General features: G+C 37.1%; 1 protein-coding gene across 17 annotated transcripts in view; it reads left to right on the forward strand.

Moving 5' to 3' along the window:
- The window catches only part of RANBP3L (RAN binding protein 3 like), a 56,375-nt gene extending 46,778 nt beyond the window's left edge, over window positions 1-9,597 (forward strand). For 5 of the 17 annotated variants that reach the window (XM_069555891.1, XM_069555893.1, XM_069555890.1 and 2 more), the window contains 3 exons: window positions 1,248-1,390; window positions 4,865-5,054; window positions 7,232-8,003. In XM_069555891.1, the coding sequence (XP_069411992.1) occupies window positions 1,248-1,390; window positions 4,865-5,054; window positions 7,232-7,275 (377 nt within the window). In that variant the 3' untranslated portion in view covers window positions 7,276-8,003. Of the gene's footprint in view, window positions 1-1,247; window positions 1,391-4,864; window positions 5,055-6,446; window positions 8,004-8,215; window positions 8,426-9,101 lie in introns of those variants that run through there. The other 12 variants (XM_069555896.1, XM_069555898.1, XM_069555894.1 and 9 more) reach the window with 7 other exon arrangements.
- The last annotated feature ends 5,643 nt before the right edge of the window (window positions 9,598-15,240 follow it).

Genomic DNA, 15,240 nt, shown 5'->3' on the forward strand with positions numbered 1-15,240 from the left:
AAGGTTGAGGAGGTTTCTGGCATCCAGGAGACACACTGGGCATTGTTCAGAGGTCCAAACTGAAAGTGAGCACAGGCAGAGATCTGGGCAGGGATGGGTTTACTGGTCAATATTAAACAGTCAAAGCTTGTTGGGGAGACTACAAGTAGAAGCTGGTAAATGGATATTTGTTGAGTTTCAGATATCAAGCTCAAGAAGGGAGTAAGGAATAGAATTTAGACTAACAGAGTAGGATCATGGGGAAACGGGTTTCTAAATGACCTAAGTATAATTCCCAAGACAGGTATTAGTTATTTCCTACTCTGGTTTAATTTCTCTCTTTCTACTACCTGCCAAAAACAACTTAAAAAAAACTATACAGGTAATACATGTCCATTACAGAAGTCAGAAAACATAGACTGACAAAAAGAAAAAAAAAATTAAATTACTCATAGGCCTGTCTTCCTGTAGTAGCTAGCCTCTGTTAACAAAACATATTCTTAAAGACTTTGTATACAATGAATGTGGGGCTCCCTGGGTAGCTCAAACAGTAAAAAAAATCTGCCTGCAATGCAGGGGACCTGGGTTTGATCCCTGGGTTGGGAAGATCCTCTGGAGAAGGGCATGGCAATCCACTCCAGTATTTTTGCCTGGAGAATTCCAGGGACAGAGGAGCCAGGCGGGCTACAGTCCATGGAATCGCAAAGAGTTAGACACAACTGAGTGACTAACACTACTACTAATGTATACAAAACATTGAAAAATTTGTGATACATGGTGTTTATATTCCTCCCTAATCTGTTTTTTTCTTTTGTATAGTATACCATGGTCATCTTTCCACATTAATAATTACCTTTTTTCAGTATTCTTAATGAGGTCATAATATCTTCAGTAGCTGTACCATCATTTAAGTAATTTCATTTTTTGAATGCTTCAAGTTTTTGTTTCAGTTTTCTCCATTGTGAGCAATTCTTGGGTAAATATTCTCGCCATTAGATCCTCAATGGAATTCTAAAATTTAACCATTTAAAAATATTACAGTGAAAGAATATAGCATTTTTAGCACTTAAGCTAAAGAGTCCTCCAACAAAATAAAGCTCAGTTTGGAAACCAAATTATAATCTAGTCAATTAAATTGCAATTTAGTAGTGAAAAAAAGAGTCTGAAAAACAACTACCAGATTTATTTGCTTTCATAATGGCAAATTCCTCTGAAAGGCTAAGGAATCAACTGTTCTAAAGCCTGATAAATTCACCTTCCTATTTTAGTTATGCGCAATCAAGGCAGCCTGAGGCTGATTCTCAACAGCAAACTCTGGGCTCAGATGGAGATTCAAAGAGCAAATCACAAAAATTTACAAATAACAGCTACCGATTTAGAAGACTATAACGTCAAAGTGTTTTTAATTCAGGTAAGTGACAAATTTCAGTAATAGAGGATTATCCTACTATATTTATAGACTTCTGCAGTCACTAATTTTTTTTTTCCATTTTATTGTATTAACCTGTACCGCTGGCAAAAAAATCAGCCATTTATTATGGTTGTTTATAGTCTAATCAGTTAAATTCAGTTCAGTTCAGTTGCTCAGTCGTGTCCGACTCTTTGCAACCCCATGCACTGCAGCACACCAGTCTATACCAGACCTAAATTTGATATGAAGTTTAGAGATTAACACCAATTTAAAGTAGTCAGTTGGTACTACTCTTAAGACAGCTGTATTGGTGTATGCTGTCAAATGTCTCCATTTTTCTTTACTGTTAAAATTACGTCAGCAGTCTTACTAAATTACCAGAGATACTACTGTCAGGATTGGCTCCTAGGAGGCCAGCACAATCCACACCCCAATGTTTACACTGTGTGCTGAAATTGAAGCTTTGAGATCACTGGAAAGGAATCCGTGAGAAATGGAAAAACACAGGGCTAGCAAGTTAAAAGAACCAGTCCAATAGCAATTTCCCATTCCGGACTTGAGTCAATCTCCAAGGTAACAGGTTCACAACAGCTTTAGCTATTCTGGCAGCAGGAATGCTTGACCTCAAATATAAGATCCAGGCAAAAGAGACAAAGCTGACATGAGTCAGGTGAGAAAAAAGGCTGGATAACCCCACATGCTGAGGATCAGGAGATGTGAGAAGTCCGAGTAGTCAAGTGACTCAGGTAGAGGAAGATAATATAAGTAAACTGGTTTCCATATAATAACGGTAAAAAAAAGTTGGCAAGAGGCCACTGGTGAAAAATCAAAGATTTTAGTGCACTGTTAGGCATAAGTGATGTTGAGTATTAAAATATCATAGTAAAATGCCTAAACCCTGTTTACCATTTAGGCAGATAATATTGGATACTCTGCTAGACCAGATGCCCCTGGCTTTGAGTGGGTAAAGCACCCTGCCTGAGACCAAGTCTGATATTGAGACTATGAGTAGATTAGATTAAACTATGACTAGATTCTGCTGCTCAATATCTGGCTCATTCTGACTTTTTAAACTGTAGGGTAATTTTTAGATATTAGCAAACAAAATGCAATAAAAATCACCCAAAATTCCACTTCTAGAGATGGTCACTATTAACATTTTGGTCTTATATTTTAGTTTTATAATATATATTTATATTATAATATATATATGTGTGTGGGTATGTTTATATATGTGTGTACCATATTGTACACACTGTATGACTTTCAGACAAGTAATTAAGCCTTCCTCAACCTGATTTTACTCATCTGCCAATGGAAGACAATAATAATGTACTTAATAAACTGATGGAGAAGATTAAATAGCTAAAATTTGATTGTGAAATACACATATGTAACCTTTTCACTTATCAATGAAAATGAGTGTTTTCTGTTATTAAATTGTAGCCCATTCTTAAGGATTCTTTTATAGGTGAAAATAATTTGTTCTATTATATCCCATAATTATTTCCACTAATTCCATTTTGTTAAATACTTAGGTAATTCAGTGTGTTCATTATTATAAATTCTGCAAAGAATCCTCTATGTACATACATGTTATTTTTCTTGGGAAAAGGTTTTGACTGTCTTGACAAATTTATCTCTATAAGACTGAATCAATTTTCATTCTCACTAGCATTTTCTTATGGTACTTCCTGGAAATTTTTTTTAGGCTTTGGAAATCTGTTGTTCAAAAAGTATATATCACTGTGTTTTTACTTCTTGTTCTGAATTTCTTGAATGAAAATACACGAATGAATTTGGCAATATGCATATATATGTATATATACACTCTATACCAGTGAAAGACATATTTAAATTTTAATGTAAAAAAAAATCAAGGCAGCAGAACAGTATTTATGTTTCAATTACAAATACTCTCTCAATATTTTTTGTTAATTAACTTACTGAAGAAAAATTATACCTTTGACTTCCCTTGTGGCTCAGCTGATAAAGAAGCCACCTGCAGTGCAGCAGACCTGGGTTCGATCCCTGGATTGGGAAGATGCCCTGGAGAAGGGAAAGGCTACCCACTCCAGTATTCTGGCCTAGAGAATTCCATGAACTGTATAGTCCATGGGCTTGCAAAGAGTCGGACACGACTAAGCGACTTTCACTTCACATAATATAAAAAATTAAATTAGTGAAAAGTCAACAAATATTTACTCAACACCTGCTAAATATCTAATACAATATGAGACACAAAATATTTTATTTCATTTGTACTTTTTCCCTAAAAATAATTAAGGCAGCTTAGTAACATACTAACAAAAAACTATATTTAAGACTCTTCTCCCAAAAAGTTGGCATGTAGTTGGTTCACTCCTCAGTACTTGGCTTTAAAATATTTGGTAGCCCTTTGAAGGGTTAGCGAAGAGAAAACTTTTCCCAGATTTTCTTTGAAACTGTGAAAAGATCCAAAAATGTAAGCCACTGACATGTTACCTTAAGGAGTGCTGACTTTGGTGACGAAAACCAAGTCCCAGCCAATCCATCAACTAGCTGAGTAGACTCAGACAAGCTGTGCATTTCTGAGCCATAATTTTCTTATCTGTAAAGGGAAAGCAAAACAAGTATTTATTTAATATCTGTACTATATGCTTTCATTAATATAAAAATTAGCAAATAAATTATTGTTAAATAATTAACCTACAGTTTTATTATAAGGATTGAAAAAATATAAAAGAATATAACAACAGCAAATGTTATACCAATGTTATTCTCACTGTTATTTTTTATATTAATAGTAAAAAGAAAAATAGAAAAAGTATTGAAAAGGAAAAATAGAAAAGTATAAAAGCAACGACCTCTGATGTATTTATGGTACAACATCATAAACCATTTGAATGAGCTTTCTGCGGAGCTATGCAGCTTGCTTCCCTGGTCAGTCAATAAAGAATCTGCCTGCGATGCAGGAGACTCTGGTCCCAACCCTGGGTCAAGAAGATCCCTGGAGAAGAAAATGGCAACCCACTCCAGTATTCTTGACTGGAAAATCCCATGGACAGAAGAGCCTGGTGGGCAACTTAGTGACTAAACCACCAAATGCAGCTTTCAGGGCTGTCTAAGCAAGTGATGTAAAGGAAATGAAAGTCTTTTTTTTCCCTGTCTAACTCTCTAATTTTCTACACTGTAACATAATTTGGAGGAAGAATAGTCTTAACAAACAAATTAAAATATAAATTTCAAATCACAAAATTTCATTTTCTCAGTTTAAAAGGCACAGATTGGGACCTCTTATCAAATTATCTATGTTAGGATTCAATTTGGTTCGAGATGAATTGGCTCTTTACCCTTTTGTTTCTAGGGTTATTTACATTCTAGATTTATGCCATATAATTCTTTCCTTATTAAAAGTGAAAGATTACAAATGTGTAAAGTGTGGCTATCATTGAGTTACTTATATTCTTAACAAATTTAAGTTACCTCTTGTAGGCCAGTGCCAAAGACACAGGACGTATGCACGCAGCCATCCATCACCGTCTTGTTGCACTTCGAAGCTTTGACAAGCAGACAGATGCAAATCAAACTGAAAGCCAGTCAGAGGCAGTCCTCCAACAGTTTAACTATGACAGCTGTGATGAGGATGAAGAGGATCTCATCCAAGCTACTAAAGCTAGATCAGGTAAAGGACTTTTCTTCTGCTGGTTTGAGGTTTAAGAAGGAGATCATATTCACAACACTTTATAGGAAACAGATTTTTAGAAAGTGGAACTTGTCTGTTCAAAGTGGGTGGGGGGTAGAGCCTTAGATGTTTGGATTTGAGAAGCAGGTCTGAAAATCAGACTTCTACAGTGGCCTGTATTGGGATTTCACTAAAAGTCAGTCTTATCGCAATACCTGCATATTGTCTGTATATACATCTCATTAAAAAAGCCCATATTTACAATGTAAAGTATTCATTGCTACACTGAACTAATCATATATTCATATTTCTCTTCACTTGTTCTCATTCTCCTATTATTGGCCATAATAAGAGAAATTATAAATATTGGTAATGGAGCCAACAGTCAAATCTGGTTTGAAACACTGATAAACCCTGTTTATTCCCTTTTCAGAATTTGACTGCTTTCTTTTCTTTTCTTTTTAAAATTTTTAGTTTTACTTTATTTTACTTTACAATACTGTATTGGTTTTGCCATACATTGACATGAATCCACTACAGGTGACTGCTTTATTTTCAAAGACCTTCTTTACTTAGAACAAAAAGTGCTGTTTCTTTTATTACATCAGGATTGGTAAATTGAACAAGCAGTGGAACCACTGGTTAATGGATTTTTAGGTTTTAGTGCTTGTCCTGATGAGCGAATTTAGAACTAAAATCCATCATTATATTTGGAGAAAAACCTCGTCAAGGAAACAATAAGCCCAGCTTTATTATAAAGATATAGCTATTCCAATAAAGTCATCCAAGTATTTTCAGTAATAGTTTCATTTAGCCCTGAATTTTGCTTTAAGGAGGACTGACAAAGGACTTACAAAAAAAAATAGTGTATTAGCAGGCATTTCCCCAATTTTTGATCATTTAAATCTTAAAGGTATTTTAATCTTACATAATTTAAGAATCTATCAAAGAACATGTGCAAAACTTGATGAAATAGCTTCCTTGGCCTAGTACTAAAAATGTAATCACGAGGAAGAATATACGAAACACGCAGAGCAGGATCATAAACTGCTAGGCTCTGTGAGCCAGAGACCTGAGTGAATATGACTTTTCTGGTTACTATCAAATAAAAGGTTTAATTATTTTTAACTGCACGAAATTTATAAATTAAAATTATTATAACATTTATATTGTCAACAATAGAATGAGGTCTATTGGAAAATGAGTTGGTATCCATTAAAAGTGAAAGTGAAAGTCACTCAGTCATATCCGATTGTGATCCCATGGATTGTAACCTGCCATGCTCCTCTGTCCATGGAATTCTCCAGGCAAGAATACTGGAGTGGGTAGCTATTTACTTCTCCAGGGGATCTTCCCAACTCAGGAATTGAACTGGGGTCTCCTGCATTGCAGGCAGATTCTTTACCAGGTGAGCTACCAGGGAAGCCCATCCTAAAGGAAATCAGTGCTAAATATTCACTGGAAGGACTGATGCTGAAGCTAAACTCCAAAACTTTGGCCACCTGATGCAAAGAACTGACACATTGGAAAAGACCCTGATGCTGGGAAAGACTGAAGGCAGGAGAAGGGGATGACAGAGAGTGAGATGGTTGGATGGCATCACTAACTCGATGGACATGAGTTTGGGCAGGATTTGGGAACTGGTGATGAACAGAGCCCAGCATGTTGTAGTCCATGGAGTTGCAAAGAGTTGGACATGGCTGAACGATTGAACTAATCCATTAAAAATGTTAACTTGCAATTAAGATTAAGTGGCAAAATTATTTCATCAACAAAGGTCATGTTTATGAATAGATCCTATATTCTATAATATTTCATTTCAGGAAAGGGGTGATATGTGACTATCTTCAAACAAAATGAGAAACACTGGGAATAAGGGAAAGTAAATGCCAATCATATGAACCCATCTTTTCTTGCTAACTTTTCTAGCACTTTCTCCAGGAGTGTTGCACACAAATGCTAAATGTAACGGAAACAATAAAACGTCTGACTTTTTAAACTTTGTTGCCCGTGAATCAAGGAAAGGTTTAATTATATGAAAATATTATGTTTATAATTAGGAACATTTCCAAATATTACTTAAAAAATACAGATTCTATATGTTTCATTTCCTTGATAGCATGCATGTTCATGAATATTCATGTTCAGTTGTATTCAATCTTAAATTTATATCACAGATTCTTATAGGTGGACCCACAGACAGTCGGTTGCCTGTTCATGAGTACTGCTATGAACATGACAACATCTACAAAGAAAACACCTCATTGAAAAAAATCACCTTACTGAAAAAAACTAAACCATCCTAATAACTAAATGAGAAGATCCTATTCATTCCTTGAACAATTTAACAGAAAAATTTAAGAAATATAATTTGTTGCAATTAAAGTGTTTCTCTGATGTAGTATAAGATTCTGAAGTTTTATATTTTGATTATTGTGAAGAAAATGACAGACTTTAAGAAAAACATGGCCTATGAAAGTTCAAAATTTATTATTTTAAAAGAAGTTAATTTAGAATGAGATTTGATTACTAATTTGGACTGTGCATCACATTGATGGATATAATAGTTGATACTGTAAATTGCTGGATTTGATAAGTATCTCACTAAGGTATTTATTTTTTGGTCATATATTGTCTGGCCATAAAACAAATTTTATAAAAGTTCCAGAGTCATTTCTTTGAAAAACATTATAACTGCATGATAACATGTTATTCTATCATGTTTTTTCTTCTGGGAAATGTATGTTTTCATTTAACCTTTGGATTCCCTAATTCTATAAGATTATTTATTCATGGTATAAATTCTTTTAAAGAGAATATCTATTCTTGCATTTATGTCTATTGCACTTTAATATATGCTTGACTCAAGGTCAGTATCCAATTTTTGTTGAAGGAATGAGCAAAATACATTACCTATGTATTAAAATAGTAAGTATACAAAAAGTGAAATATGTTAATGTGTTCTTTGCTTTACTTATATAATTGAATTTCCATTAATATTCTAGTAGGTGTGGCTGTACAAAGACTTTTTAAAAAACAAATACATCATATGTAGCCAAATTAATTTTTTTTCTTAAATGCCATTATTAAGGTAAGCCACAGTAATTTCAATAATTACACACAACAGAAGTTTGATGCTTCTCCTTTGAGATGTGCTTCAGAGACACTTCAGGAGTTACACAAGAAAATCAGTACCACTACTTATGGCCACATGTCACTTTTCAATCCAGTATGGTCACCCCATGGCGTCAAAATGACTTCTGATTATCTCACTTAAACAATACTCCTTTAAGGGCATCTTAATCTACTCAGGCTGCCATAACAAAATACCACAAATCGGGTGACTTGGACAACAGAAATTTATTTTTTACTGTCTTAGAGGCTGGGAAGTCCAAAATCAAGATGCTGACAGGTTGGTTTCATCCCGAGACCTCTTCTCTTGGCTTGTAGGGTCTACCACCTCATAAGACCTCTTTCCTGTGGGAGCACAGGGAGTGAGTGGGGAGAAAAAGAGAGCAAGTTCTTTGGTGTCTCTTTTTATAAGAACACCGATCACATTAGAGCAGGGCCCCAGCCTCATAATCTCTTCTAACCCTAATTACTTCCTAAAGCCCTCCAAATATCACCACATTGTAAGTAGCCTTCAACAGATGAATTTTGAAAGAACATAAACATTTAGTCCATAATAAGGAATAATTCACACTTACAAAATTATTTCTTAAAATATTCTAAACAAACATATTTGGAATAACATTACAGCTTCATTTCTTTGTTGGAGAATAATATTCATTTGGAAATGTACATTTGAATATACTTTTTTCAAAAAAGTGACATTATTTTATTATAGTACCATATATAATAGTAAAAGCAATTATATATGTGCATTTATTGTCAAATCTGAACTCAGGCTCAAAAGCTTAGCATATGAAAGTTGAATTACTCTTTTAGACTATAATTTAGGTAGTATGTTACAATGGTTGCAAGTTTTACTCTTTCCCTGTAACTCTGTAACTACTAAGAGTATCTAACTTTCATTTATTCTTCCAGTGACTATAGAAGAAATACAGTAAATAAAATCCTTTACTTCTAAATTAAGCAATGACTCAGGAACTGAAGAGAAGTTAATGTGAGAGAGGAAGAGAGAAAATGTCTAGAGAAGGAAAAAAACAATAAAGAAGAACTCTAACCTGAAGGAAGAGTCAAAAGAATGGAAAATCAGGAATTTTCAGTTTTTTTTTTTTTAAATTCTAAAAGAGTGACTGATGCAGAACAAATTCAGAGGAAATTTTTCTTTAGAAGTGTAACATAAATTGGGAGACATCTGAGAAGATATTAAAGAACTGGTTCTAAGATCTTAGCTGGTATGGATTCACTAGGATTATACTAAATTGTTAAAGTAAAGCAGAGAAACAGATTTCCTTTATCTTCCTGACATGTTCTTCCTTGCCCTGTGTTTAGCGTGAAGATGAACTTTCTCAATGCCGCAAACATTTTATCTGAGGATTATGGCATGGCTATTAAAAATGGAAACATATTTACCTTATGATTTTCAACCCATTTCCACTCTGCTATCCCTCCTTATACTCTCTATGCATATATGTAGGAATATTTGGGGGTGATAATAGAAATAGGAACATCTTATAGTTTCTCCTTGTTCTAGATCTTCATCTCTGCTCTGTGAACGTGTTCGTCACTCAGTCGTGTCTGACTCTGCCACCTCATGGACTGTAGCCCACCAGGCTCCTCTGTCCATGGAATTCTTCAGGCAAGAATACTGGAGTGGGTTGCCATTCCCTTCTCTGGGGGATCTTCCTGATATCTTCATCTAGCCTTCTTCTTTTTGACTTTTCTGTATCCTTTGTCGTCCTCCTCTTTAATGTGAAGAGATCAATCATATAATGATATTTATTTTTAAGTTATTAGGTAGGAGACTTCAAAGCACACATCTTCTTTCATAGAACTGGCTTTTATTAAAAGTTGCATAGATGAATATATTTTAGAATATTATCATTCTAAATATATTCTAGATATATGTAATATGAAATCTAATTATATATTTAAACATTCTTTTCTAAATTTTCTAAATTTAGATTTCTAAATCCAAATTCTTTTCTTTTAATCTAAACATTCTGATAGAAAACATTCTTTTCTATCAATAGTACTGTTTAATTATTTAATTTTTTGGCTGTGCTGGGTCTTAGGTTCTCTCTAGCTGAGGTGAGCAGGGGCTACTCTCTAGCTGAGGTGCATGGGCTTCTCATTGCAGTGGCTTCTCTTGTTGGGAGCATGGGCTCTAGGTGTGCGGCTCAGCAGTTGTGGCTACCGGGCTCTAGAGGACAGGCTCATGGGCCACGGTGTGTGGGATCTTTCTGAACCAGAGCTAGAACTCATGTCTCCTGCATTGGCAAGTGAATTCTTTACCACTGAGCCACCAGGGAAGCCCCTCAAGAGTAATTTTATAGCAAGTTATTCAGCTTAATTATAAACCAGCAAAATATTCTCAAATATTTTACATCCATTACTGCCAAAGCCAGGAACCCTTAGTTGTCAGGGACTAATATCCTGTATTAGAGTATGTGGATGTCATGTTTCAAAAAGCCAGAGGGTGGTGGTATATATCTTTCAGAATTGGAATGTACATGAAGTGAGCTGGAGGGGTTGTAATGATTGGGAAGGATAAATCTTAACTTTTGTAAACCTTCAAGTTGTGAACACCACAATTATAATTTCTTCCCCATAAAATGTTGAGAACAATAAAGCTTGCTTGAGATGTGGCTAACTGGGTAAGTTTATTCACTAGAAAAGAACACCAGCCTTGTCATAGATGGGGTCTGAGTACGAAACTCAAACAGATTATTTTAGTTGTTTGAGGGTAGCTGAAACTGATATTAAATCCACAAATGCCAGCACTTTAGTTTGTTTTGCATGGCCAGATTATACCCACAGTACTGGTAACTTTTTACATCATACGTGGAATTCACAATGGTAATTTTTGACATCATATGTGGAATTCAGAGATGTGAATACTTGAACGTAGTTGAAATTTCTAAGATGATATTTGGAAACTACAGCCTTGGAGGAGTTACTGAAATAACTGGCAAATGTTTAGCCTAATAAATACTTGATAATATAATAATTTCAAACAGTGGATCACCAAAATTTCTTGCTATCTGCTAATCTGATGGACATAAAAGACGATTTCACTATTTCACTATTAATTTACATTTTTCTGATTTCTAATAAGGCTGAGGACCTTTAGATATGTACTCACTGCTTGTATTTCTTCTAATAAATTTGTTCATAATCTTTGCAATGGCTTCCTAGCATACAGAAGATAAATGTCAAGTTCCTAAGCATGGATATAAACATTTCACGTCTTTCCTCTGTCTTAAATCTCTGGCCTCACCTCCCACCATTGCCTGCCTCCCTCTAAATGTTCTAGGTTTTCAGAATTGTTATTTTATTACTTCATACCTTTGCATACACTGTTTACTCTGTGGAATTCCTTTCTTACTCTTGCTGATTCTGCCTAATACCTAACTCATTCTTCACGACTTAGCTTGAGACATTCCCGGAAAGCTTTCCCTAACTTCACTTAGGCTAAGCCAAGATGTGTTCCTCCAAATTTCTATAACACCCTGTGTATAATTTTACCATTGTACAGACTGTATGTTCTTCAAGGGGAGAGACTATCTTTTATTTATCATTAGCACTTAGCAGAGTGCCTCACCTATAGCAGGTAATCAAATATAATTTGATCGCCATTAACATGTGTTGTATATATAAGACTCAAGAGGTGTTATACAACAGGAAGCTAGAAATAAGGATCTAAAGCTCTGGAGATAGGCTGGGCTAAAGACTGATAGTAGCTGAAGTCATGGAAGGTGAAGAGGGCTAATATTTGCCAAGTGTACACCTCATAATGGGCATGTGACTAGGCATTTGTACATATTATTTATAACTTTACAAGGAAGGTGTTATTATTTTGTAAATGAAGAAGTAGGCTCACAAAGCTTAAGGGAATAGTTCAAGGTTGACAAAAGTAATAAATAGTAAAGCTGTGATTTGAACCAAGGTCTTTTAAAATCCCAAACCCAGGCTCTTTTCATTACACAAGAGTGAATAAGCTCATGCAGAAGAGAGGAGAGGGAGAGAGAGACAGAGACACAATGGAAGGAAAGGAAAGGGAAGGATAGATCCTAAAGATGAGCTTGGGAAGAACTCAGAAAGAGGACAGAGGGACGGGCAGAACACCATTAGGGATTGGTGCATTGTGAACCAGAGTGAAAATTTCTAAAGGAAGTGATAACCATTTCAAATGGAGAAGGACCAAGTCATTTAAGGGCTGATAAATGTCTTCCAAGTTTACAAACAGATATTTGGTCACCTTGGAAATAGCAGTAATTAGTAAAGTGGTTGGAAGAAACCAGATTACAACAGAATGATGGATGAGTAGGAGGCAGGGATGCTGACCAATAATGAACCAATGACTTGTTCAAGAATCTTAGCTATAAAGAGAAGACATGTGTGTGAAAGTCACTCAATTGTGTTTGACTCTTTGTGACTCCATGGACTGTAATACACCAGGATCCTCTGTCCATGGGGATTGTCCAGGCAAGGGTACTGGAGTGGGTTGCCATTCCCTTCTCCAGGGGATCTTCCCAACCTGGGGATCGAACTCAGGTTTCCTGCACTGCAGACAGGTTCTTTACCACCTGAGCCACCAGCAATGTATAAAGAGCTAGGGCTTAGATGGCTGTTTTTTTGTTGTTTGTTTGTTTTTTTAATTTAAAGATGTCTGAGACATGAGTATGTTTAAATAGTGAAGAGGAAAGTCCAATAGAGAAGGATAATTAAAGGTATAATAAAGGTGATAACTTGATGAGGTATTATTTTTGAGCAGGTGGAAGAAGATGGGATCCAAAAATAACAATGGACAAAAGGACAGATATATCAAATGAGAAGATGTCAGTGTAGACAAGTTTGTAGCTGGAAATGGGGGAGATCTAAAAATTTGAGTACTTAATGGTGAAATCGGAAGAGACGGGGTCTGAAATTTTGCATATGCATAACAAAACTCATAGGTTTTGATCCAAAAGAGGTTTTCTAGATTCATTTTTTTTCTATCAAATGGATCAACTGACTTTCTGCTAGTCACCCAAGCTTCAAACTGCAGTGTCATCTGTGACCTCTCCCTTTTCTTTCTTCCTGATAGCTAAGGAATGGTAAAGTATTGAAATAGTACGACTAGAAAGGACCTTGAGAATGTTCAGTTACAAATGAGTAACACATCCTACAGAAGTTAAGACATGTGCTTAAGTGTGCCCTGCAAATCACTATTAGCAGCTGCTGTGAGGCAAAGCTTCTGGTCAGAAGGGGTAAGTGACCTGCTGAAAGCAAACATCTATCAGACTCCATTGTGTATTTTTCAGTCTAATATACTATGTGGCACATAGTAGGGACTCAGTATTTGGTGAACCCATGAATGAATGCTAGGCAGTAGTGGCTAGCTGAAAACTAAAAGTCACAGATTTGGAATCAATTTGTGCTTGGCAGAACCTTGGAATCACTCTGGCTCAACTCCCTCATTTTAAGATGAGGAATCTGAGGCCCAGAAAGATGAAGCAACCTGCTCAAAGTCCAGGAGCTAGTTACCGGTAGCGCTAGGACTATAAAGAAGCAAAGAGGGTGCCAAAACAAATAGATCTAAAGAGCAGGAGGGACGAAAACTAGGGTCTGCACTGCCACTTGATTCCCCTCTTGTAATAGAGGCATTTTCTTCCATTTTCATTGCTTTTACTCTATAGCTCGGATCTAAGTGTAACTATGCCAACAGTGCCCAAGTCGCCCTTCCTTCTCTTGCCTCCTAGTTTGTTCCACATTCGAAAGCCAGATCAGTAATCACCAAAAATTGCTCTTAGGACTCACTTCTTTTCAGTTAAAAGCCTCCAAAAGGTCAACTACTGCCTACTAGGCTTTCCTGGTGCCTCAGCTGGTAAAGAATCCGCCGCAATGCGGGAGACCTGGGTTCCATCTCTGGGTTGGGAAAATACCCTGGAGAAGGGAACTACCCACTCCAATATTCTGACCTGGAGAATTCCATGGACTATTCCATGGGGTCTCAAAGAGTCGGACATGACTGAGCGACTTTCCCTTCACTGCTTACAGAGTAAGATCCAAATTATTAACATTCTTAACCCTTCACTCTTTCCCTATCTACTTTTAAAACCGTATCTCCCCATCTAGAAATGTTCCACTTGGCCAGACTCGTCTATCCATCAACCTTTTTCTCAAAGGCTAACCCCGCCCCCGCCCCCAGCGCGGCGGGGGGAGGGTAGGAAGAGGTTATAGTTTTTTTTGTTGGTTAGCAGTTGGAGAGAAGGCAATGACATCCCGCTCCAGTACTCTTGCCTGGAAAATCCCATGGACAGAGGAGCCTGATAGGCTATAGTCCATGGGGTCGCTAAGAGTCAGACACGACTGAGCGACTTTTTCTTTTCACCTTCATGCACTGGAGAAGAAAATGGCAACCCACTCCAGTGTTCTTGCCTGGAGAATCCCAGGGACGGGGGAGCCTGGTGGGCTGCCGTCTATGGGGTCGCACAGAGTCGGACACGACTGAAGCGACTTAGCAGCAGCAGTAGCTGCCACCTGCGCAGCCCCACAGGGTCCCATGCTTAGCCGAACCTGGTACTCGGCTTACTGCTCTCTTTCTCCCTTGCAATTCTTAACAATTTCTGAACAAGGGACTCTGCGTTTTCATTCTGCAGTAGGCCCCGCAAATAAGGGGAGCGATTCCTGAGTCTGTCTCTTCAAACCCTAGCCCGGAGCCGGACACTAAATTAGCCACGCAATACTTCAGGAAGGAACAAAGGGTCTATCTGCAATAACGAAACAGAATCCACAGCAAGGAGTTGCGGCTGCACATGCTTTCCCGCCAGGCGCTTAAAACCGCATTCGCAAGCCCAGCGCCACCTCAGATCAGTTCCAGCAGGGTGCAGCTCCTACACCAAATAGAATTCCAGCCCTTCCCCCGGCCGCAGCCAATCCCCGAAGCTCCTCGGCCTCCAAAACCGCTGAGGGTTCTGATTGCTTCACGGAGTTGGCCTGGTCGGGGGCGGGTGCAGACGCGGGGGAAAGGGGTGGAGCTGGAGGTCGGTCCCCGGGCGGGGAAGTGGCCACTGCG

Source organism: Ovis canadensis, chromosome 16 (assembly GCF_042477335.2).
Source record: "Ovis canadensis isolate MfBH-ARS-UI-01 breed Bighorn chromosome 16, ARS-UI_OviCan_v2, whole genome shotgun sequence".
NCBI lineage: Eukaryota > Metazoa > Chordata > Mammalia > Artiodactyla > Bovidae > Ovis > Ovis canadensis.